The sequence below is a fragment of the Crotalus tigris genome, unplaced genomic scaffold (genome assembly GCF_016545835.1).
Source record: "Crotalus tigris isolate CLP2741 ecotype Arizona unplaced genomic scaffold, ASM1654583v1 scf7180000023636.1099087, whole genome shotgun sequence".
NCBI lineage: Eukaryota > Metazoa > Chordata > Lepidosauria > Squamata > Viperidae > Crotalus > Crotalus tigris.
In genome coordinates, this window is record NW_024100093.1 from 932,901 (window position 1) to 957,379 (window position 24,479).

General features: G+C 36.4%; 1 protein-coding gene across 1 annotated transcript in view; it reads left to right on the forward strand.

Annotated features, from left to right (window-relative positions):
- The window catches only part of GCLC (glutamate-cysteine ligase catalytic subunit), a 33,920-nt gene extending 12,792 nt beyond the window's left edge, over nt 1–21,128 (forward strand). The window contains exons 3-16 of the mRNA XM_039320328.1: nt 320–502; nt 4,030–4,143; nt 6,244–6,302; nt 6,389–6,525; nt 7,849–7,923; nt 9,765–9,881; nt 11,395–11,533; nt 11,917–12,029; nt 13,222–13,314; nt 13,943–14,047; nt 14,898–14,979; nt 15,096–15,199; nt 17,808–17,928; nt 18,893–21,128. Of these exons, the coding sequence (XP_039176262.1) occupies nt 320–502; nt 4,030–4,143; nt 6,244–6,302; nt 6,389–6,525; nt 7,849–7,923; nt 9,765–9,881; nt 11,395–11,533; nt 11,917–12,029; nt 13,222–13,314; nt 13,943–14,047; nt 14,898–14,979; nt 15,096–15,199; nt 17,808–17,928; nt 18,893–19,098 (1,648 nt within the window). The 3' untranslated portion in view covers nt 19,099–21,128. The remainder of the gene's footprint in view (nt 1–319; nt 503–4,029; nt 4,144–6,243; nt 6,303–6,388; nt 6,526–7,848; nt 7,924–9,764; nt 9,882–11,394; nt 11,534–11,916; nt 12,030–13,221; nt 13,315–13,942; nt 14,048–14,897; nt 14,980–15,095; nt 15,200–17,807; nt 17,929–18,892) is intronic.
- The last annotated feature ends 3,351 nt before the right edge of the window (nt 21,129–24,479 follow it).

Genomic DNA, 24,479 nt, shown 5'->3' on the forward strand with positions numbered 1-24,479 from the left:
CAGCTCCATTTACATTAGTGACATGCACGCACGCCTAGTGTTCATGCAAATGGAGCATGTGCATGCTACTCGCACAAGTGAGGGTGCGCATGTGTGTTTGCCGGCTGTTTCCGTGGCCCAGTTGCAATCCCCTCATGGCCCACAGGTTGGGGACACCTGTTGTAAGCAAATTAAGGTACTAGATTAAGCCATCATCATCCTGAGTCAAGGTTTTTATCTGTGTTTGCATGGTTCAGAGTTAAAAGCTAAATTACAGTTGCATGCTATGTAAGTATACTTTGTTGTAGAAAATACTTTCAGTTTTCATTTGATTTTTCAGCCATCCAACATTATGGAGACCAGAATACGGAAGTTACATGATCGAAGGGACTCCTGGGCAGCCCTATGGAGGAACAATGTCTGAATTTAACACTGTACAGGACAACATGAGAAAGCGGCGCCAGGAAGCTGCTTCAGTACTAAAAAAAGATGTAGCTATTTGCACTGTCACATCATTTCCAAGGTTAGATTCTGTTTTTTCTAATACTTTGAAAATATAATGGTTTCAGATGGCCGTGACTCAGAAGAAAGTTTTATTACTAAGGCTATTTTAAAAAGAGGGAAGATTCACCATAAAGTATTTCCTATTTAGAGCCACTGCTACTTAGTTATAGCTGCAACAGTGCTTAAAAGTTTGTGAATTTGTTTGAATTTTCAGTATTTCTGCATAAATATAACCTAAAACTTGATCTGTTCTCCACACAAGTCCCAAAATTAGACAAAGCGAATCCAATTAAGCAAATGAATTAAAAGTGTTACAATTGTTTATTTCCTGAGGAAAATGATCCAAGCAAATCAAAAGGTTATTAGAAGAATGTTCTGTGGATGGATCTAACCAAAATATAACTTTTTTGTTTCAATGAAACTGTTATGTTTGACAAAAACATTTGACACATTCCGGTGTAAGAACCTTATCTCATCTGAGAAACATGGCAAAATAAATAGTCCTCAATCTATAATCGTAATGGACCCTGCAATTTCTCTTACGGATTCTTTTTCATAACAGTCCTTGTGGCACAGTGTTATAATGCAGTATTGCAGGCAAACTCTACCCATAACCTGGAGTTCAATCCTGATGGAGCTCAAGGTTGACTCAACTTTCCACCCTTCCGAGGTTGGTAAAATGAGGACCATGCAAATAATGCTATGACATTGCAAACTGCCCAGAGAATGCTATAAAAGCACTAAGGGGTGGGTTGATAAACCAAAATGCTATTGTTTTTCTGTTGTTAAGACTTGACAGTCATAACTTGAGGTGCCCATGTGACTGACCTGATTTTACAACTTTTTTTGTGGCAGTTTTTAAGCAAATTAATTCATTCTTATGGGGGTCTTTTATCAGAAACCACAGAATGCTACAACCAACCATACTGATGAGCTGGTTGCCAAGTGTCCAAGATGTGGTCTTGGGGAGGGATGCTGTCATCAGAATTCTGGAATCAGACCATCTTTAGGGGGGGTGTCTGTTGTAATTTCAACCAATTACTAAGTAATTGTAAGTACAGAGAAGAGCAACAAAGATGATTAGGGGACTGGAGGCTAAAACATATAAGGAATGTTTGCTGGAATTGGGTATGTCTAGTTTAATGAAGAGAAGGACGAGGGGGGACATGATAGCAGTCTTCCAATATCTCAGGGGCTGCCACAAAGAAGAGGGAGTCAAGCTATTTTCCAAGACGCCTGAAGGCAGGACAAGAAGCAACGGGTGGAAACTAATCAAGGAGAGAAGCAACCTAGAACTAAGGAGAAATTTCCTGACAGTTAGAACAATTAATCAGTGGAACAACCTGCCCCCAGAAGCGGTGAATGCTCCAACACTGGAAGTTTTTAAGAAGACACTAGACAGCCATTTGTCTGAAATGGTATAGGGTTTCCTGCCTGAGCAGGGGGTTGGACTAGATGACCTCCAAGGTCCCTTCCAACTTTATTATTATTATTATTAGTGGTAGTAGTAGTAGTAGTAGTTGCAGTAGTAGTTGCTAAGTGGCCAGTCATTAAGCAAGGACTACCTATATCATGGTTTGTACCTCTTTGTTGCCTCTGGACAAGAGCTGCTTGCCATTATTAATACAATTATGAATTCTGAATTGTACCAGTAAATATTATAGGAAAATGTCAGGGTATCTATCCATGAATTAAGCTTAAGACAAAGGGAATCAGGCAGCTAGACAATGACAAAACCACAAGTTATATCTCTGAAAACACTTAAAGCAGAGGAAAGTTGATATTTTTTTGGAATGGTCATATCAAAGTAATTGGCACACCAATAACTGAAAAGAAAGGTTCATATATTTTGCCACATATAGACATGTACCTTTGGATCATTTGCCTCAATAAAAATATGAACAAGGATAATGTTTTTGATTTGTTTAATTGAGTTATTTTAATTATGTTTTAGAACTTCTGTGGTCATTTGTGTCATATTTATGCAAAAATATTGAAAAGGGCACACAAACTTTAGATACCACTGCATGTATGTATGTCGACCATTACAGATTTTGGCCAGTCTAAATATCTACAAATGATCTGTATAAATGGTTGATCTACTGAATTTCTATTAATTCCTTAATCATTTCAGTGCAGCATGATATTTCATGCTCATACTTGTTTCTATAAAATAAAAAACATATGAAACATCCAGTTGATTAGGCCAGTGGCCCATATTTATATTCCAGCAGTCTACATTAAAATGTCCAACTAGATGTGTTTAGGAAACTCAGAGATAGGAAGTTGACTCTTTTCTGCTATCTCTTCCTAGCATCTAGTAATCAAATCATACCATCTGGGATTGTAGAGATAGCAAGTAACATTAAGACTAGAAGTCATTGATACTACAATCCTCCATGAATTTGGCCAGCCTTCTTTTAAATTCAATAAAATTGGTAGCGATCATCCTATGTATGTATACTTCGATGGAGTATTATGTAAATTTTAATTTTAGCTATTTTTTAGATTTGATCTGGAGTTGATTGAATTGAATCAGATGCCAAATGATTTGATGATTTCAGTCTATTTGGAAAATGGAATAAACCTGATTCAGTGCTTTGAATATAAACATCAAATAACTTCATTTTTTCAAATTTCATCAGAATTGATCCATATATCCTAATGTTTAATGAGTGATGTTTAATATATTAATACATTTAATACAGTAGAACAGTGGTTCTCAATCTGTGGTCCATAAATCCCTGGGAGGGCATGGTCTAGGGTCAAAAAAGGTCTTTAAAGGGAGCCCATGATGAAGAAAAAGTTGAGAACCACTGCACTAGAAAGCTTCTTTCTACTTAAAGTATGTTTGGTAAATTTCTTATCTGTTTTGGATCAGTTTTTTGGCAGAAACAAGACTAACCTATTTTAATTGGTTTACATATTACCTGTAACCAGTGGTGGCATTCAGCCGGTTCGCACTGGTTCAGGAGAACCGGTAGCTAAATTTACCTTAATTTGGAGAACCGGCTGGCTTTCAGTCGTCCAGTCTAGGCCTCGGAGGCCTGGAGGAGGCCTCACAGGCCTAGAACAGTCCACCGGAAATGCATGGATACCACTTCCGGAAGTTCTTTCTAGGCCTCAGAGTCCTGGAGAAGGCATTGGGGTCCTGGAGCAGTCCTCCCAGGCCTAGAACGGCCCACCGGAAGTCTGTGAATACCACTTTCGGAAGTGCGTTCTAGGCATCAAAGGCCTGGAGTAGGTCTCCCAGGCCTAGAACAGCCCACCGGAAGTGCATGATGCCACTTCCAGAAGTCCGTTCTAGGCATCGGAGGCTCAGGCCTGCATCAAATATGAGAACCGGTTGTTCAGGTATTTGAATCCCACCACTGCCTGTAACCTTTTTGATTAGTGTCTATAGAAGAGTTGTGCCAAACACATAAGTACTAATCTTAATAAACTTTGGTTTTACTTTTGTTCTGGAATACTTCTAATATAACTTTACTAAATAAATCTTTATCAACTAGAGATCCTAAATTATCACAATTTGATTGGAATTTATAGATTAGGTTGTCCAGGATTTACGATACCAGCATATCATCCAACACCTATTGAGACGGGAGCCTCAAAGTCTCTTTTCTTCCCAGATGAGGCTATAAACAATCATCCCAGGTTTAGGTAAGTATGCTTTGAATAGGAATACAGATATACTCTAAATGTAGATGATGTAATATATGCTAATTTATAATAATAATATTCCAAATTTAAATTTGGTGTGAGGTTCACCACTCATGTTGAATGTAGTTACTCTTTCTATAGATAGTATTTTAGTTTTATCAATGCTTTTAGTAGGCTGCCAAAAGTACCATCCTTTATAACATTAATTCTGCAGGCAATGCTATTTTAGAAGAGATTCAGAGGTAGCTTGCCTTTGTGTCTGCACTTCTCCATAATCTTAGACATTGTATTTGAGATCATTTAACATTTTGAATAAGGTTTTTAGTTTTATTTTTATCTACTGCTTGCTATATGTTTTATGTGTGATAGAGAAGGTTGTTCTTTCTGTGTATCAATTTAAATGTGCATGAAGGCACACATAAAGGAATTGGCCATTGAGTTTCTGATTTGTGTATATTCTTGCATTGTCTGCTTTCTGTGATTTTTTTTGGGGAGATCTAATTTTATATAGTTGTAGGTTGTCCATGAACTTCGTTGCGTATATTTTTGATCTGTGGAGACTATTTAGAATTATAGGCTTTTTGTGGCAGGTGAGAATTTATATGCTGTATATATTTATAAATTTTTTGAGAATTGAGGATTTCCATTTTGTAAGATGAGCACTTTGTTTTATGTGCTCAAAACCTCAATAAGTAATCTTCAATTTACAACTGTTTATTTAGCAACCGTTCAAAATTATGATGGTACTGAAGTAAGGGACTTACAACCTCTATCCAAAGTTCCAACCATTGCAGCGCTTCTGCAGTCATGTGATCAAAATATGACCCTTACAATTGCAGTAACACTGCACTTCCTTCCCCATCATGGGCTAGAAGGCCTCAACCACCTTGGCCTCCTCTCTCCCCTCCACCCACCCATCCATGGGAGGCCTGCCCCACTGTGTCTAGTCCAATTACCTTTCCCTTTCACTGCAGCTGTGACAGATGTGTCCAGCCAATGTAAGGCATATCTAGAAACCCAACAAAGGCAATTTTCCTTAAGTCTAGAGAGGCAGCTGCTTTATCAAGGCTGATCAGGAACTTCACTGGCTAAGGCAATCTTTCTGAAGGCTGACCAGGAACAATGTCCAGTGTATTCCGCAGTTTGTACCTGCTTACTCTCTTATAATTTCTTTCTAAGCTCTAGTCTGTGAGGTGGAGGGGGAGCAGATCAGGCACAGGACAAATTGCATACAGAAATTGCTTGGTTTTTATTTTTTGTTCCCTCTAGCAGAGCAGAAAAATTGCTTAAACAAGAGCAAAAAAGAAAAAAAAACACCCAGCAATTTCTGAATATAAACACAAATATTAATTCTGTTAAAAGCCCAAGGTGTGAAACTGATTAGTCTTGTCAGTTTTGAGTTGCCTTCTCAGCTCTGGGGTGAAGCATTCCAAAGGGCAAGGAAGTGAGGAAAGGAAAACCTGGTCAAGTCAGGTGATTTTTCTCTTAACAGAGCTGCCGGTATCAATTGTGGTTACTTAAATGAGGACTACTTTTTTTCCCTTGTGTTTATGGCCAGAACACAAAAGTTTTACAAAAATAAACAAATATTCCAAGTTCAGACATAATGGAAGGCTCTAGATAAATTGTTCATGACGTATCAACCAGCAACAAAAACTGAATGCTTTCAAATTGGTTAATTGAGAATACGTTTGGTTATGCATACAAGCCCCAGTTAGGAAATCCTGTTTTAGTTGTGAAGAAACCTCTTTGGAACTATGATGTATAATAGGCTTCCTATTCTTTTTTTCTCTTCTTGCTTTTCCTTGTCAACTATTATAGCAACTACTATAAATGTTACCTTGCTGTATAGATAAATAAGTAAGCTCTATTCTGACATTATTTCTCATTTCTCTGTACCAAGATAGTGTTGTTGCTTCAAATAATTCACTAGAATGCAAATATAATAATTTTTAATCGGCATAGCAGGTTAGGAAAGTGTGTAGTAAGGGGTAATTGAGAACAAAAAACATTTCACCCATAAACCAAATATTAATCTAAAAACTTTTGAAACAATTGAAAAATGTTTGTTTTGAGACATCTCCCAATATTTTTTTTTAGTACTTTAACGAGAAATATTCGACGTAGAAGAGGCGAAAAAGTAGTTATAAATGTACCAAGTAAGTAGAAAAAAAGCAATTAACTGTTAAAAAATAAATTAAAAATTGAGCAAGGAGCTTAACCTCTTGTCAAATGTCTTATGCAGTATTTAAGGACAAGAATACTCCATCACCGTTTATAGAAACATTTCCTAGTGATGATGGTGAAGCAGCAAGAGCAGCTAAGCCCGATCATGTATATATGGATGCCATGGGATTTGGCATGGGCAATTGTTGCCTTCAGGTAAACTCACTGAAATAAGTACACTGTTAAGTTTTTTTTTTTAACTGCTCTCTTTTGGTTTTGTATTGTTTTCATAACAGATACATATTCGGTAGCCAGATTTTATATATTACATGTATGTATTTTTCCCGGCTGCTCATTGCACAGTTATGCACTTTTTTTCTCCTTTCCAGAAATAATAACTTAATTCAAGCTTCATGGCAAGCTGTGGTAATTGTTAATGTTTTGTAAGCAAGTGATAAATCAGTAGTAGATAGCAAATAATACAAGATGCAAGTTTATCATCTAATAGACACACAAGGAAGGAAAGTCAGAAATCACTAAAATTCAGTCATAAGAAAAGAGATGAAAAAAAAAAATAACACAGGAAAGAAGACTCGAAAAATTACATTGAATAGTATGAGTGACTGAATTCTTAAACATCTGAAGGCAGTGAATTGCAAAATAAGGTACCAACAAAGCAAATAGATAAAACAATTAAGGAATTAAATGTAAAGAGATGAAATGAAAGAAAAGTAGAGCGCCACACAATGTAAAGCAAAATAAAAAGGTCATGAGGAGCGCAGAGGTATTTAGAAGGACACATCAAAATTGCAAAATAAATGTTCAAGTGAAAGATTGATACAAAAATGACACATCCTGATATTTATGGTGAGGAAGAATAAGGTGCCTGCTGTGAAGAATGAATGTCTGTATTCTTAGATGAGTTAAAGGAAAAAGGAATGACATAGGTAAGACAGGTCTTATACAATATAAGTGAAAATGTTCGATATATGGCTAAAAAAGCAACATTTTGCTCTTTACATTTCAATACAAGTAATCCTCAACCTGCGAGCATTTGCTTAGTGACCATTCAAAATGATCGCAGCACTGGAAAAAAGTGTCTTTGCTTAGAAATGGAAAATCTGGTCCCATTTGTCATAAGCTGAGCACTACCTTTACTCAAAATATCATAAATCAACTTGTGATTGGGAACTGAATTCTTGAGTAAGTCTGTAGAAATGATTTTTGTTTTGGGGGAAGAAGGAAAAGCAATGGTGGAATTTCTGTGTTTATTTTTCTTTCCAAAGAGAAGTATGGAAGAATGTTGAAAAGCAAAGAATACATATGATAGTGTTTGTTCTGCCTAATGGCAACAAGATTCTGCAAGGAGGAAAAAGGGGACTTAATTCCCACTATAGGTATGATCCCATGTCTATGGGAAAGAAATAATCTTGCAGCTCAAAATTCAGTGAACTCATATTTTATCATTTTTGGAAAGTGCAATAACATTGACAATGCACTTTTATCATAAATCATGGTAGGTTTTTATTTATTTTGTAGGTAACATTCCAAGCCTGCAGCATTTTTGAAGCAAGATATCTTTATGATCAGCTAGCCACCATCTGCCCCATTGTGGTGAGTGAAATCATTTTATTATTGTACACACATTTTTATTCAGAGACATATTTTATGATGGGAGGTACAAGCATAAAACAGTTTTTAAAAAGCTGTTGTAAAATCTGTTTCAAAAAAGATTAAAAGCTTGTTCAACCCTCAAAACAATCAACATAAGATTTGTAAATTAGTGGAGATTGTTTATGTTCAGTAAGGGAAGCTAAAATTTCCCATAATTGGTAATTATATGGAAGGGATAAAAGAGATCAGAAAAGTTTGCAAGTTGTTTCTTAGGGCTGGAGGAAAAAAAATACAGCAGTATTTGTAGTGCAATATTTGTTGCCATGCCCATGTAGCACATTTTACCTTGACATAATATTTTATTCTCAAAGTACTGTCCGCATAAGAATATAGAATATCAGAGTTGGAAGGGACCTTGGAGCTCTTCTAGTCCAACCTCCTGCTCAAACAGGAGAGTCTATACCAGCGTTCCTCAACGTTTGTGTGACGGCAACCCCCATCACACGGACGCGCGGCGCATGCGCGGCGGCGCCCCCATGCGCGCGGCACATGCGTGGCGGCGCCCCCTGAGGGGGGGAAATGGCGGATCGCGTTGTTTGGCGACCCCCGTAAAATGGTCGTTCGACCCCAAATGGGGTCGTGACCCATAGGTTGAGAACCGCTGGTCTATACCATTCCAGACAAATGGCGGTCCAGTCTCTATAAAACTTCCAGTGTTGGAGCACCCACAACTTCTGGAAGCAAACTATTTGCTGATTAAATGTTCTAACTGAAGAAATTCCTCCTTAGTTCTGGGTTGGATCTCTTCTTGATAGGTTTCCATCCGGTGCCTCTTATCCTACCCTCAGGTGCTTTGGAGAATTGGTTGTCCCCCTTTTCTCTGTGACAGCCCCTCAAATATTGGAAAACTGCTATTATGTCACCCCAGTTCTTCTCTTTATTAAGACTAGACATACCCAGCTCCTGCAGCCATTCATTATATTTTAGCCTCCAGCTCCCTACTCATCTTTGTTGCTCTTTTCTACAGCCTTCTTAGAGTCTTAACGCCTTTTTTTAACCGTGGTGACTAAAGCTGGAGGCAATATTCCAAATGTGGTCTTACCAAGGCATTATAAAGCGGTAGTAACATTTCACGTGACTTTGATACTGTCCCTCTGTTGATGCAACCTAGGACTGCATTGGATTTTTTTTTTAACACTGCTGGCTCACTACTTAATTGGTTGTCCACTAAGATTCCTAAATCCCTCTCCCAGTTACTGCTATTGAGCCAGGTACCACCTATTCTGTACCTGTGTGTTTAATTTTTCTTGCCTAAGTCTAAAAACTTACTTTTGTAGTTCTTACAGATACATAGTTTTTACATTCCTCAAACTTGAAGTATGCACTATGTTGGGATTGAAGGGGGACTTGTCATATTGACTTTGAGCTATCTCTTTTTCCATAATGCATGAATGGGAGTATCAATTGAACATAATTTTAAAAAGACCAGTAGCTTTGGATGTTCAAAATAAATATAAGTTCAGATGATGCCCACTGTACAACATATAAGAAATATTAGATGAATGCTTGTTAAATAGAATTGGGGACATAGCAAATATTCTTAATTGAACCACTTCTATAGGCATCTCTAAGATACTGTTTTTGAGCACACATAAATAAAAAGAACAGAGTGCAAATGGAGTCTGCTTGGCTAGTAAAACAATTCGTACAATTGTAAATAATGGCAATTTGATGAAGATAAACAGAGCATCTTGTTTGTATTTCAAGATCATACTTGCTTAGCTTTATGTGGTACTGCGTGGATAATTTGTTACATTACATTCTCTCAAATATTCTTTTAGATGGCTTTAAGTGCTGCAGCTCCTTTTTACAGAGGCTATGTGACAGATATTGATTGCCGTTGGGGAATTATATCTGCATCAGTAGATGACAGAACAAGAGAGGAGAGGGGTCTAGAGGTATGTGAGTTTTAATACATAGATCAGTTGTTTCTCTAGTATGTATTGATTACAGAGTTGCAAACCTGTTTATTAAAAATGCTTCATTTGTTTCCTTAGTATGATCTTTATAAAAAAGTCATGTGTTTTACATTCGTCTGGTATTTCTTTTAATTTTGCAGAGGCAGAGTCACTAATACAATTCTTTTTTGTCAAAAAATTATCAAATAAGTGTGCAGAAATATATATGTGATGTAATCTTGTCTTCAAACTGGATTGAGCAAGAGAAATGAAAAATAGAAATATATAGCGACTGAAATTATCTAAGGAATAACGTTCTCTTTGCATGGGGGGGGGGGTGTATTTTGTTTTTCTAAAGCAGTGTTTCTCAACCTTGACAATTTTAAGGCATGTGGACTTCAACTCCCAGAATTCTGGGAGTTGAAGTCCACATGCCTTAAAATTGTCAAGGTTGAGAAACACTGTTCTAAAGAGAGAGACATTTATGAGAAAAGCAGTTAAGAGCTTGCAAGAGTGGTTAGCCAAGCTATCCATGTTGTTGCACAAAAATCTCTCTTCCTAAACTTATATTTCATTCCTGAGTGCTTGAAAACTTTCCTTATTAATTTTTAAGCTTTTTGCTCATTAAGTATTTTTTTTCTTCTTTAAATTGTTAGAATGTAGAAAGTGAAGACATTTTTAAATCTACTTTTCCTGGCAATAATAATGGAAATGTTTTCCCAGTGCCTACGTTTGAAATACATTTTGGCTTTCCACCCTAATTGACAGTCCTGGTATTCCTGTAATGAATACCAAAGTCAAACCTTGCTTACCTTCTAAGATAGATAAGGTTGATTAGATTAGGTCATCAAAATTGAGAAATTAGAGTACAGAGATATGAAAACTGTTTCAGCTTTATGTATTCTGAGAAAAAACATTTAGATCAGATTTTTAGGTGCTGTTTTGTGTACAGCATTTGTGTACATCAGATTTCAAATCTTGGGTTCTGAGTATGACATAAAAAGTATTATGCATGTTGATATTCATATTTACCATGTATATTATATTATTGCCAATAGCAGGAGATAAAACTAGTAAAATTCACCCAGATTTGGTTGAATTTTGTCACTTGCCTCCCATGTTTCATTATTCTAACTATATCTGTAACCTTTTCTAGCATGGCAATTGATCCACATCTCACTTGTTAGATTGTTTAAGATTTTCTTTCATTGAAGAGGTTTATCATCTCCTTCTCTTTACTTTTTTCTTTTTGCATTATGGTTTTGTATCATTTAATCATTTGATAATGTTTGTTAATTATAGTTAAACACTCCCACCTCTTTCTTTATTTTTTAATTATACATACATACAAACGTGTGTGTGTGTGTGTGTGTGTGTCTATATATGAATATATAGTTAAATTATTGAAAAATATGTTTTCATTTGGTTACAATGCTACAATGACTCAGTGTTATAGTATCTCTTGCAGATAATGACAATAGGTACTAGACATTTTTCTTCTTAAATTACATAGCCATTGAAGAACAACCGTTTCAGAATCAATAAATCCAGATACGATTCCATAGACAGTTATCTCTCAGAATGCGGTGAAAAGTACAATGACATTGATTTGACAATAGATAAAGAAATCTATGAGCATCTAGTAAAAGAGGGTAAGTATTTAAATCAGTGTGACAATGAGGCTCCATGCCTTTGTCTTTTTCCCCTCCTTAATTGGACACAATCCTTAAAAAGGACTACTTGTGATTAATTTAAGCAAGCTGTTCTTGAAGTATAACACAAAGCAGCATTAGATATATTAGTTAATTTTCTGCAGTGATCTCTCATCTTGGAAGCAGTTTCATTCTTGATTGAAAGAATGAGTCAGCTATCATATTTCCTATCAAACTCAAAATATTTCATTCATGTGTTTGTGGTGACTGTTTCATCTCTCCTCAGCTCTTTTGAGTTACTGCAAGCAAATAAATGTGCACATTATATTTAATAAAGTCGCTTGCTTTTTAACAATGGATATCTCAATTTCTTGGTTTTGTAGGCATTGATCATCTTTTGGCACAACACATTGCTCACTTATTTATTCGTGACCCTTTGACACTGTTTGAAGAAAAAATACATCTGGATGATGCAAATGAATCTGACCATTTTGAGGTTATATTGTTATACTAGTTTATATTAAAAGTTGTCATAGTTTATTTAATATACCATTTATTTTCTAATAAAAAGGATCAAAACTACAGTAGCACTTAGTTATACCAAATAATTATTTGCTGCTTATGTGTTTCTTCAGTATTTCTTAAATGACAACTTGTAAGTATGTATTTCATTGCATATATGAACACAGATACAAATTCTGTGTTTAAATTATTCATATTGGTAATGTGACAAAAAGCGTAATACTCAGTTTTTAGAGCATAGGTCAGTGTGTGATTTAGGGAGTATGATATGAGTTGGCTCCATATGAAAATGAAGGGGGGGGGGGAGGATGAAAACTGTATACTTGCTGAAAACACTGATCTGCCCAGGACTACTAAATTCTAATTAAGTATCAGTAGTGGAAAATCAAAAACAAATGAATAAGTACAGAATCCTCCTGTTATTTCTGCTCAGTCTATGATTAGACACGGTTGGCATGGTCCAGTTTCTATCAATATAGATAGTATGCATTTATATCTCACCTAATAAAAGCAAACAAAACCTGAGAATATATAAAGATAGCCCTCACTTACTGACTACTTGTTCAGCAACTGTTCAAAGTTGTAACAGTACTGAATAAGTGGCACTTAAGACCACTCCTGGCTGTTTCACCACCCTCACAATGATCATGATTTAGGTGCTTGGCAGGAAGCTTGTGGTTGTGGCATCCAGCCATTACATGATCACAACTTGCAACCTTCCCTGTCAGCTTCCCACAAGCAAAGATAATGTGGAAGCCAGCCGGAAGGCTATGAGTTGCTCCAGTAAATCCTCCCTGCATTGGCACGCATCCCACATCCTCCATCCCTTGGACTTCCTGAGCTTGCGCCGCACTGCGGCACCTTCCTCCCCAAATCTGTGCACGGCCTACATTGCGCCTCTTTGCAGGGATTCCCTCCACTTCCCACTTAACAACCCGAGCATCTTGGGTTACAACGAAGCAGTCCCAGTAGCAGTCGTAACTCAAAGACTATCTGTATAGTATTCTAAATATTTTCAATACAAAGTTTCTTTCATGCTCTAGTGCAATTGAGGCAGTTTTGCAGCTTATTGTTTTATCATGCGTTCTCAAAAGTTTTAAGGTTTTACTTGCTGTGATGAGCGCGTAGAAGTTATAGCCTAATAATACCTGTTTTGTCTCCTGTAGAATATTCAGTCAACAAATTGGCAGACTATGAGATTTAAGCCTCCTCCTCCAAATTCAGATATTGGATGGAGAGTTGAGTTCAGACCAATGGAGGTAAGAACTAAACATGCTCAGCAGATTGTGTTATGAATGAAAACTCTAGTACATACTTTAGTACATTTGTGTCTTTCTGCTCATGCTTTCTATTTTGACATTTTTGTGATACACATTTAAGTATCTTGATAAGTTATGCAATTTACCATCGCTACAAACAATGATTGCCTGTCACAGTTTTTAAGCTTGGGATAGTCTTAGTTTCAACTAAATTGTAATCAAATCAGAAAGAATCACAAATTCCATATCATTCCTTAATTACATTCTTCTGTGTAATGTTGCATTAGTTCTGAAATAACATTTTAAAATACTGATTTACACTTGCAAGTATTCTTTTGTCTGTATCAGAAATTAATATTGGTGATAATTGGCAATATTGGAATTCTCAAAAGAGAACATGTAACAATAGAATTCTACACAAGAATAACCATACCATTAGTTGGTTTCTGGAATCCTATTTTAGGAAAACTTGCACAAAAAAGGTATACTGTAATATTGATAATATTTAACAAAAGATTCTAAGTCTGATATCTTAATCAGAATCTATGATGGAATCTTTCTGTATATATTTGGGATATATATAATATACATACCTCAACAATTCTAAAAAATACTTTTTAATTTCTAGGTCCAATTAACAGACTTTGAAAACTCAGCATACGTTGTGTTTGTTGTACTATTAACTCGAGTCATTCTCTCATATAAATTAGATTTTCTCATTCCTTTGTCCAAGGTAAGAGTGTTTGTGTAATATTTATTTATTCTTCTGTACTGCCAAATCAGTAGGTCTTAAAGCATTTTACAATACAATCAACAAAAGCATCATATGAATGAAGGCAAATATACATGTCCCAGGATAATATTGCAGGATCCAATCCGGGTTGGTCAACGGAATCAGAGGTTTAGTCTTCCGAGCTTTTGGATTTGATAGCACAAGGAAATAACAGCCCATGACTTAATAACTGACCATCAACACCCCAAGCAATAATAAAAAGTCATGCACAACCATAAATATGCATAGAATAGCTCAAAGCACACATTCTGGTAGAGAAGATGGTACCCTGAGGATGGGGCTGCAGCATGTGTCTGAAAGCTCAGAAGACTACGCCTCTGGTTCAAGTGACCGACCCATATTCGATCCTACAAAAGCATCTATAACAGTTAAGATATGCCTCGGTAAATATCAGTAAATTAAGATAAAATAAAATGGCATTTTCTTGGTTACCATTTCAGCTATTCCCTAATTTAGTGAGGGAATAGTTGAAAGTTGACTAAATTATTTCAAGAGTTTAGGTACATGGAAAAATCATAGTTAAGATAAGATAGCATGTTTGAAGATAGATAGCAGTCATTCCATAAGACCAATACTGCATTAGAACTCCAATTGTAATCAGAATTCTTAGGGTTCATTTTTGTTTTACATAATCATGTTTAGTAATTATGCAAATTGTTGCATAATCACTAGTGAAAATCTATTCTAAAGTGCAATTTCTAAAGTCTTCTGACTAGAAAGTTAATGACATTTATTACCATTTTAGCAAGAACCCCAGTGTAACATTTTCCTCCCCCCCCCCCTTTCTTAGGTGGATGAAAACATGAAAGTAGCTCAGAAACGAGATGCTGTCCGGCAGGGCATGTTTTATTTTAGAAAAGACATTTCTAAAGGTATGCTGTTTATTTTCAGGTTGATTTTATTACATTTGAGTATAAAACAAATGGAAAACAAATTGGTTTCTTTGGATGTTTTGAACCCTTCATTCAATCTAATTCTTTTTTTAAAGGTGGCAATGCAATAGTGGATGGGTGTGGTGCAACTCAAAATGGTACAGAAACAGATGTAGAAGAATATACATTAATGAGCATAGATACAATCATTAATGGAAAGGTAAGGTCAACTATTCATGCAGTTTGTCATATTTTATTGGTTTGATAAAGAGTTAGATTAAGAACCAGGGTTGTGATCAAAAGCAAGCAAGTATAAATTCCGATTTTGATCTTCCCTTAACTGAGGATAACAATCAAAAGAAAATTACTTCTCTTGATTTGGTCTTTAAGACATCTTGAACTAATTATTATTTTAACATGTTAATTTCAGAAATGAAGTGAGACAGGAAGGAATAATTTTAAAAGACTACTCTGGAACCTAGAGGGTAGTAATACAGCTGTATACACTTACACATTCTTTTAAGTCTATGAAGTCTAGATATTAAAAGGAAATGGTTGAGAAAAAAAGAATACAAATGAACTAGAGAAAAAAAACCGCACAGAAAAACAACTAGAAAGTTTGTGAACCCTTTTGAATTTTCAACTAATACAAACAGTTTTGTAAACTTTTTCAGACTGGTGATCATCTACAACTACTGTGTTTCCCCCAAAATAAGATCCAGTCTTATTTTTTTTCCCCCAAAAGAGGCACTAGGTCTTATTTTGGGGGGATGTCTTACCTCAGGACCGCCACAGCCAGGGCTCCCACACCCCGACCCATCTTGCTGCCACATGAGTAGCTGCCTGCCATGTGGTGTATCAGGCCATGAAGCTCATTGTGTCATTCATGCCACGAGGCTCATTGCACTGCTACCACCACTTGCACTACGAGGCTCATCGCACCGCTGCCACCGCTCACAGGAAGAGGCTGCGCTGCTCGCTGCACCGAGTGACTGCAGCAGTGCGATGTGCCATGCAAGTGGCCACAGAAGAACTCAGGCAGCAGCACGACAGGTATTCGGGTGTGGGAGTCCTGGCTGCAGCAGTCCTAAGGTAAGCGGGTGCGGTGCACCTGAGGCAACTCTACTACCCCTCCTGCCCTAGCTTGATTTTTAGGTATGTGCCTCGCTCCAAAACTAGGGCTTATTTTTGGGGTAGGGCTTATATTAGGCCCACCCTCAAAAATCAAGCTAGGGCTTATTTTCGGGGTAGGTCTGACTTTTGGGGGAACGTATTATCAGAGGACTTCAAAAATTTCCTTTGTTCCAGCCATGCCATACTTCCCACAAACTTTTATTGTGAAGATCAGATTTTAAAATTCAAGAATTTTATTCTTGAAATACTGTAACGGCAGGACTTCCCACACTGACATCTGATTAAAAACATCTGGCTCTGATTTCTCCTTCAAATGAACTAATAATTCTAGAGATGCCATACTATCCCCACACAAATATGTAGCTTTGGCTCATTTTCCTCAGAAATAAATGAACAATATAAGGTTTTTGTTTAACTGGAGTTTTTATCTAGTTCTAGGACTTATGTGGAAAACGGATCATGTTTTAGGTCATATTTATGAAGAAATATTGAAAATTCATAAAGGTTCACAAAATGTTAAACACCGTTGTACAGAGGAAATATTCCAAATAAAACAATAGCAACAGTTTAGCTGCCCTTCGTTGTTCTCTATGTTGGACCTCAATAAAGCTTGAAGTGAAATCTAGCAGAGAATTTTAGATTTTAATATATAAAGGGACTGGTTTAACATTTCAGATTTCGGCTACAGTAATCTCATTATTCATCTTTCACCATTTTCTAATATTTTTGTAATATTCAGGTGCTGTCACATAAGGCATACTTACCCTGATATTCCACTTTGCTGCTGATAGGGAGATACAATAATATGTTCTACCAAGAGCACATGTGCCTATGTTCAGACACTAAAATTGAAACAGTTGAACAGGAATTCCAGAAATGCTTTCCTGGAAGCTGGACCTAATCTCTCCTCCAATCACAAATTACTGGACTGATCCCAACAGGCAATTCTGCATTTCCTATTACATTATCAGGCCTGCAGAAAAGCCTTCCTAAAAGTGTCCAAATTCTATACCAGCATAAGAGGTTAGAAATAAATAGATCTGAACATAACTCAAACATGCTTAGTTTCTGTTTTGAACAGGTCTTTATGCTGAATATTTTGTATTCCAGTTCTCTTTGGTTTATTACTGTATATAAATTTAAAAGCTGCCTCATTACTCTAATGACTTATTACCTGCTTGAACAAGTTATTGACTTATAGAGCATGTTCATAGTTTTTTGCAGAGATGATTGACAGTGATTATTTGAGCTGCAGGTTAGATAATTGTTATGTAAATGTTCCCTCTTCTTGTACCTTCCTGTTTAATACTAGTCTCACTATTTTATACAATGAGAATAAGTGAAAAGCAGATTCTTTTGAGAGACTAGTTGTTGCTTTGCTTCCTTTCTGATGCCTAGTAGCCAGCCAGAAAATTACCCAGCAGCTGACCTAAGCTTCCCTGGACCCTGCTATTACTACTATTCAGTAAAAAAGACACATTATATTTCTCTAATTATACCTTAGTATTTAAGTATTATATAGAAAAATCATTATTTAAAATGCACAGTCAATGAAAAGCATAACCTCTTTTATAGGCCTACCGGCGTAGAGGGCGCTCTTGTGCCATATCAAAACACAAGAGTTTATTATAATATTTGAGTGGAAAAATAAATATTTTAGCAACTTTATTTCAACAATGGTTTAACTTTTCCAGGAAGGAGTATTTCCAGGATTAATTCCAATTTTGAACTCTTACCTTGAAAACATGGAAGTGGACGTGGATACAAGATGCAGCATTCTAAACTATCTGAAACTAATAAAAAAGAGAGCATCAGGTATGAATAGACATTGGATATTATATGGGTAGTCCTCGAGTTACAACCATTCGTTTAGTGATCGTTCGAAGTTACAACGGCACTGGAAAAAAAGTGACTTATGACCATTTTTTTTTCACACATCAGCGACCGTTGCAGCATCTCCGTGGTCACGTGATCAAAATTTAGCTGCTTGGTAAATGGTTCATATTTATGATGGCTGCAGTGTCCCAGGGTGATATTTACAAACTTCTGACAAGCAAAATTAGCAAGGAAGCCAGATTCACTTAATAACCGTGTTAATAATTTAAAAACTGCTGTGATTCAAAATTGTGACAAGGTCATAAAATGGGACAAAATTCACTTAACAACTGTTTCGCTTAGCAATAGAAATGTTGGGCTCAATTGTGTTCGTAAGTCAGGGATTACCTGTATACGGGTTGTCAAGTAGGAAAAAAATGGTGCTCTAGATATATAATATCTAAAGCCCCAAGCCTGGAGTTTATGTATTTATACGGTTTAATTTATTCCATTTCTTGTATATCAGCTCCTATTTACAAATAAATACTTGATTTTCCCCTAAAAGGTTAATGATAACTTTATTGACATTTTGTCCATTGTTTTATTATTTTGTCCTTTATTTTATTTTTTGTCCATTAATTTATTATTTTTTATAAAAATAATACCTTTACAAACTGTTTCTTCCGAGTATAGGTAATACTCAGAATTATTTGTTATTGTTTTCATTGACAGATCTGTGGTGGAAAACGTATTGAATTCATTGAGTTTATAATATATATAGTATGGTAAACTAATGCTTTAGCTCCTTCTACAAATAGTACTCTTGAATACTATTTGTATGTAATATGGAAATTTAACCTTTTAATGAAGGCTAAACTTAAAAAAAAGTAAATGGAAAGCTATATTTTCATATGGGGAGGTAATTAAAATAATTTTAATGCATACCCTATGATGTCTCCCTTAGGCGAATTAATGACAGCTGCTAGATGGATGCGAGAATTTGTTGCAAACCACCCAGAATACAAGCATGATAGTGTGATCTCGGAAGAGATGAATTACAGCCTAATGTGGAAATGCAACGAAATTGCACAAGAGCAAGTTGAATGTCCTGAGCTGCTTGGAGTGGGCTTAAATAAACTAAAATACAGTGGAATTAAAGCCACCACTTAAGGAAAAATTTTAATTTGATGTGTAATTTGTAAAATAGCTAAAGGAACACTAGTCACACTACTGCAGTTTCATAATGTGAAGACCAAATGGTTTTATTACACTATACAATGGCCAATCTCAGTTTTCTCTTAAAACTTCCTACAGGAGGTACATTCTTCTATTTAAGGTTTATACTATATACATGTAAATATATATATTTTTGATTTAATACCGGTGTATTTTAGTATCATACTAAAAGTCATTGTGAAACCAACTTATACCTTTTTACATACTTAATCTGGAAAAATGTACTGTTTTATCAAACAGCTTTGTAAATGTAACATATTGATTCTTGTATATTATCTGCATTCCAGAACTGAATGTTTACTCCTAACTGTTGTCTGGAATGCAATGAATAACCTATTGTCATATTTTTTTTTAAATCAGAACCTGATTCACACTTTCCTGTTCTGTGGTACAAAATGATGCAGTTTTAATCTTGCTGAAGTTAGTGCTAGAAAACTTAACTGACATCTACAAAACTACATTTGTAGTCATAGTTCAATACATAGGTTTGGATTTAAGTAGATCTTGGTCCCAGTCCTAGTAGGATTAATAAAAGTACTTCCTCTTAAATAACTTGAGTGTAAATTAATATGTTATTGTTGCCGGAAGCTCCTATCACCTCCAGTCAGTAACATTTTGCATTATGTGTTCTTAATTTCAGGTTTCAAACTCTAAGAAAAAGGCACAACCATGTAGACTAGCAATCTGAGATGCAAATTTATTCTTAATTGAAGGCCACATCCTTTTGGATCAAAGTGTCCTTTAAAAAACAGATTATTTTAGCTCCAATGTGATTTAATATGATTCTATTCACATGATACAGGAATTAACTAAGCATTCAGACCAGACTTCCCTTCCTCTTTTTGATATGTGATGTAGCTGGTTCTAGCATGTGAAGAGGTCAGGTTATTCTTAACTTCTTTTAAAACAAACTGCGAAATCTGAAGTCTCAATGCAGCAGTTTGGGTTATAAAAATAAAAAGCCAAAATGTGGCAAAATAATAACCAGCAGAAGAGTGTTCATGTGTACATGCCTTTAACACTTCTTGTGTGATATACATGTACTCCTTTCAAAAAAAAATTTCCCTGCTGTGTAATTATGGCAAATCATGAAAATGCATGAATGTTTATGAATCAGGAATCCAAAGTATATAGGAACTAGAAAAATACAGCATTTCTACTGTTGTACATTAAAAAAAGATTTAATCCAAAGGTTTTTAATACTACATGCCTAAATGACAGAGAAGTGAGTAACTTTGCAGCAGCTTGTGGAATTGAAATCCACTGTTAAACTATGCTGTTAGAGAAAGTATTTTTGTTTCATCATCATAAACAGCTCATAATCTGATTTCACATGCTCTGCTTCTTGTAAGAGACAGCAATAAAATTCTTCCCCCTCACTTTTTCTCTATAGTATGCATCATTTTCATGCATCCCCATACTAGATGTTTTTTTTATGAGAGTTGCAGTTTAGCATTTGAAGCCTGGGGCTTAGATCTGCTTGTGCCCCAATACAGCCATTTGTCTACAGCAGGAGCCAAGACCTATTTCTGTTCCCAGGTTGTTATTCTAACAAACTTTGTACATCCAGAGTAAAATGAAGCTTCTGCCAACAAAAAAACCCAAACAATTCAAGTCCCAACTTGAGGTACTACTCAACTTTATTGTCAGGTAAAAGTCACATAGTATTTTTTTGTCTGACATTCCAAAGAAATGTTTGTTTTAAACCACATACAATACATGGACTGAATCAAGAATCTGTGCCCTATAAATGGTGAAACATGATTTGCTGGAAGTATTTGTATAACATTGCCAGTATAGAGATTTTATTCATATGGTACATATTTTAAGATACTCCAATCATATGACTTGAAGGCTGTAATAAATTTTCTGGATTCTGATAATTCTGCCATACTGTTTTAGATGCAGATATTCCTAATAACTTTTTCATGATTATAAAAACTGGGCTATTCCACACTAAGAAACCTGTGTGAGAGCATTTTTTTTTTTTCAACACAGGGCTTTGAGGGGTTGTAATGATAGAACCAGCCATATTTCTGAATCTCAAAAGTCACGCTCTCAATTCTACAGGGTAGACCAGATAAAAGCTGCTGCCTCTGCAGGAAAGCTGAACTGTACTTTACTGAGATACAGAAACAGAATCTGGAAAGTCTGGTTATGTATTATCTTTGCTTGCCTGTATGCCCCATTGAGTCTGGAAGGAGCAAAAGGAAGCTGCACATTGCTGGTTTAGTGGCTTTCCTTGTGACTTAAGCTGCAGTTAAAGAAACTAATGGTATGTGGGAGACAGGAGGAAGACAACAGTCTAATAATGAAATCTGACTCTGAAGAAGGAGGGGTGGCGAGAAAGTGTCTCAATGGACCCCTCCCCTAGTTTTTGGAAGAGTAAAAGTGAAAGTCAGGAGGGGTACTTTCAGGCTTGCAAAATTCTGTTAATATAACTGAGAAAGATATACAATGGGGCAAAAAAGTATTTAGTCAGCCACCAATTGTGCAAGTTCTCCCACTTAAAAAGATGAGAGAGGCCTGTAATTGTCATCATAGGTAGACCTCAACTATGAGAACCAAAATGAGAAAACAAATCCAGACAATCACATTGTCTGATTTGGAAAGAATTTATTTGCAAATTATGGTGGAAAATAAGTATTTGGTCACCTGCAAACAAGCAAGATTTCTGGTTCTCACAGACCTGTAACTTCTTCTTTAAGAGGCTCCTCTGTCCTCCACTCATTACCTGTATTAATGGCACCTGTTTGAACTGGTTATCAGTATAAAAGACACCTGTCCACAATCTCAAACAGTCACACTCCAAACTCCACTATGGTGAAGACCAAAGAGCTGTCAAAGGACACCAGAAACAAAATTGTAGACCTGCACCAGGCTGGGAAGACTGAATCTGCAATAGGCAAGCAGCTTGGTGTGAAGAAATCAACTGTGGGAGCAATAATTAGAAAATGGAAGATATACAAGACCACGGATAATCTCCCTCGATCTGGGGCTCCACGCAAGATCTCATCCCGTGTGGTCAACATGATCACAAAAACGGTGATCAAAAATCCCAGAACCACATGGGGAGACCTAGTGAATGACCTGCAGAGCGCTGGGACCAATGTAACAAACACAACCGTCAGTAACACACTACGCCGGCAGGGACTCAGATCCTGCAGTGCCAGATGTGTCCCCCTGCTTAAGCCAGTACACGTCCGGGCCCGTCTGAAGTTTGCTAGAGAGCATTTGGATGATCCAGAAGAGGATTGGGAGAATGTCCTATGGTCAGATGAAATCAAAGTACAACTATTTGGTAGAAACACAACTCATGTTTGGAGGAGAGAGAATGCTGAGTTGCATCCGAAGAACACCATACCTACTGTGAAGCATGGGGGTGGCAACATCATGCTTTGGGGCTGTTTTTCTGCAAAGGGACCAGGATGACTGATCTGTGTACAGGAAAGAATGAATGGGGCCATGTATCGTGAGATTTTGAGTGCAAACCTCCTTCCATCAGCAAGGGCATTGAAGATGAAACATAGCTGGGTCTATCAGCATGGCAATGATCCCAAACACATCGCCCGGGCAACAAAGGAGTGGCTTCATAAGAAGCATTTCAAGGTCCTGGAGTGGCCTAGCCAGTCTCCAGATCTCAACCCCATAGAAAACCTTTGGAGGGAGTTGAAAGTCCGTGTTGCCCAGCGAAACCCAAAACATCACTGCTCTAGAGGAGATCTGCATGGAGGAATGGGCCAACATACCAGCAACAGTGTGTGCCAACCTTGTGAAGACTTACAGAAAACGTCTGACCTCTGTCATTGCCAACAAAGGATATATAACCAAGTATTGAGATGAACTTTTGATATTGATCAAATACTTATTTTCCACCATAATTTGCAAATAAATTCTTTCCAAATCAGACAATGTGATTGTCTGGATTTGTTTTCTCATTTTGTCTCTCATAGTTGAGGTCTACCTATGATGACAATTACAGGCCTCTCTCATCTTTTTAAGTGGGAGAACTTGCACAATTGGTGGCTGACTAAATACTTTTTTGCCCCACTGTAGCTAATTATCCTGGCTGCGATGCTTGTCTGGACTACCTCGGAAGGCTAACAAAAAACATAGTTTAATGTGATATGCAAATCTGATTTCTTTGACTCAACAGAAAGGACAGAAATATAAAGTATGATGGTAAAAATAGTTTATTCTTTGCTGCAATTTTTCTCTCGGCTATAATTACTGTGAAGAGGTGAGATGAAAGAAACACCACCTCTATCATTATGGTAAAATGTAATTAACGTATTCTAATAATTACTAGAAGTGAACTTATTGCTTTCTATGAGAGTTACGCCCAAAACATTTTTTATATTTAGAAATTCCACTTAATTACAGATTGTTTTCACTGGACTGGGCCCGATTACTGCAAACAACTGATTCCTTATAATAGAAAAGACATTTTATGAAATGTACCATAAATAAATAAAACCCCACAAAACGTCTTGACAAATAAGCTATTTTCTTGTTCATTTGGGCCAACATTAATCTAAAACTTTGGAACTGCTTATCATTCTAGACATTTTTCCTTCTGTGGAGCCCCAGAAAAAAATGCAAATTAAAATAGTTTCACTTACAGTCTAAGAAATTCAGAGATTGTTCCTGAGCTCATTTGTATAATATATGAAGTTTGTTTAATGTGTGTGGGAGGGAGTGGTGTTGGACATACTGTGAACAAATGACACAACAAAATTAAAGAAGACAGCAGTTTTGACCATATCAAAAGACTATGCCTTACCTTTCCCAAAAGATAAACCTAACCACATTTTAAATATTTAAATCAGATGAAACTGCTCCATGATTAGAATTGCTAGAAACCAGGGAGGTATTGATTTTCCAATTCTCCATCAGTTCAGTAGATAAAAGGGTTGGCCTATTCCAGGTTCCATCCTTTAAGTAAGGTGATCTGATGTGATCCAGGAGATGCACTTTCTCTGATACAACATCTGCCCCCTGGAACAGCATCTTTCCCCTCCAGAGAACTGAGCAATGCTCACCCTCAAACAAAAAAACATCCAGATGGGATGTAGGCTTCCTAGAGCAGGGATTTTACAGTTGTGAGTCCACATGTAGAAGATCACTGTTTTTCTTTCTAGTTTGTGCTTCTTGTTTTATAACCTTTTTTATTTAAATAATTCTGAACACTGTATAGAGTATCAACGAATTGAGTGACATTAAAAAGGTGAGTGTTCTGTACACAAGTGATACCTTATAATAAATCAACCAAAACCTTTTCCTGGTTTTCATGACCCTGGCTATTTGTTTACAGC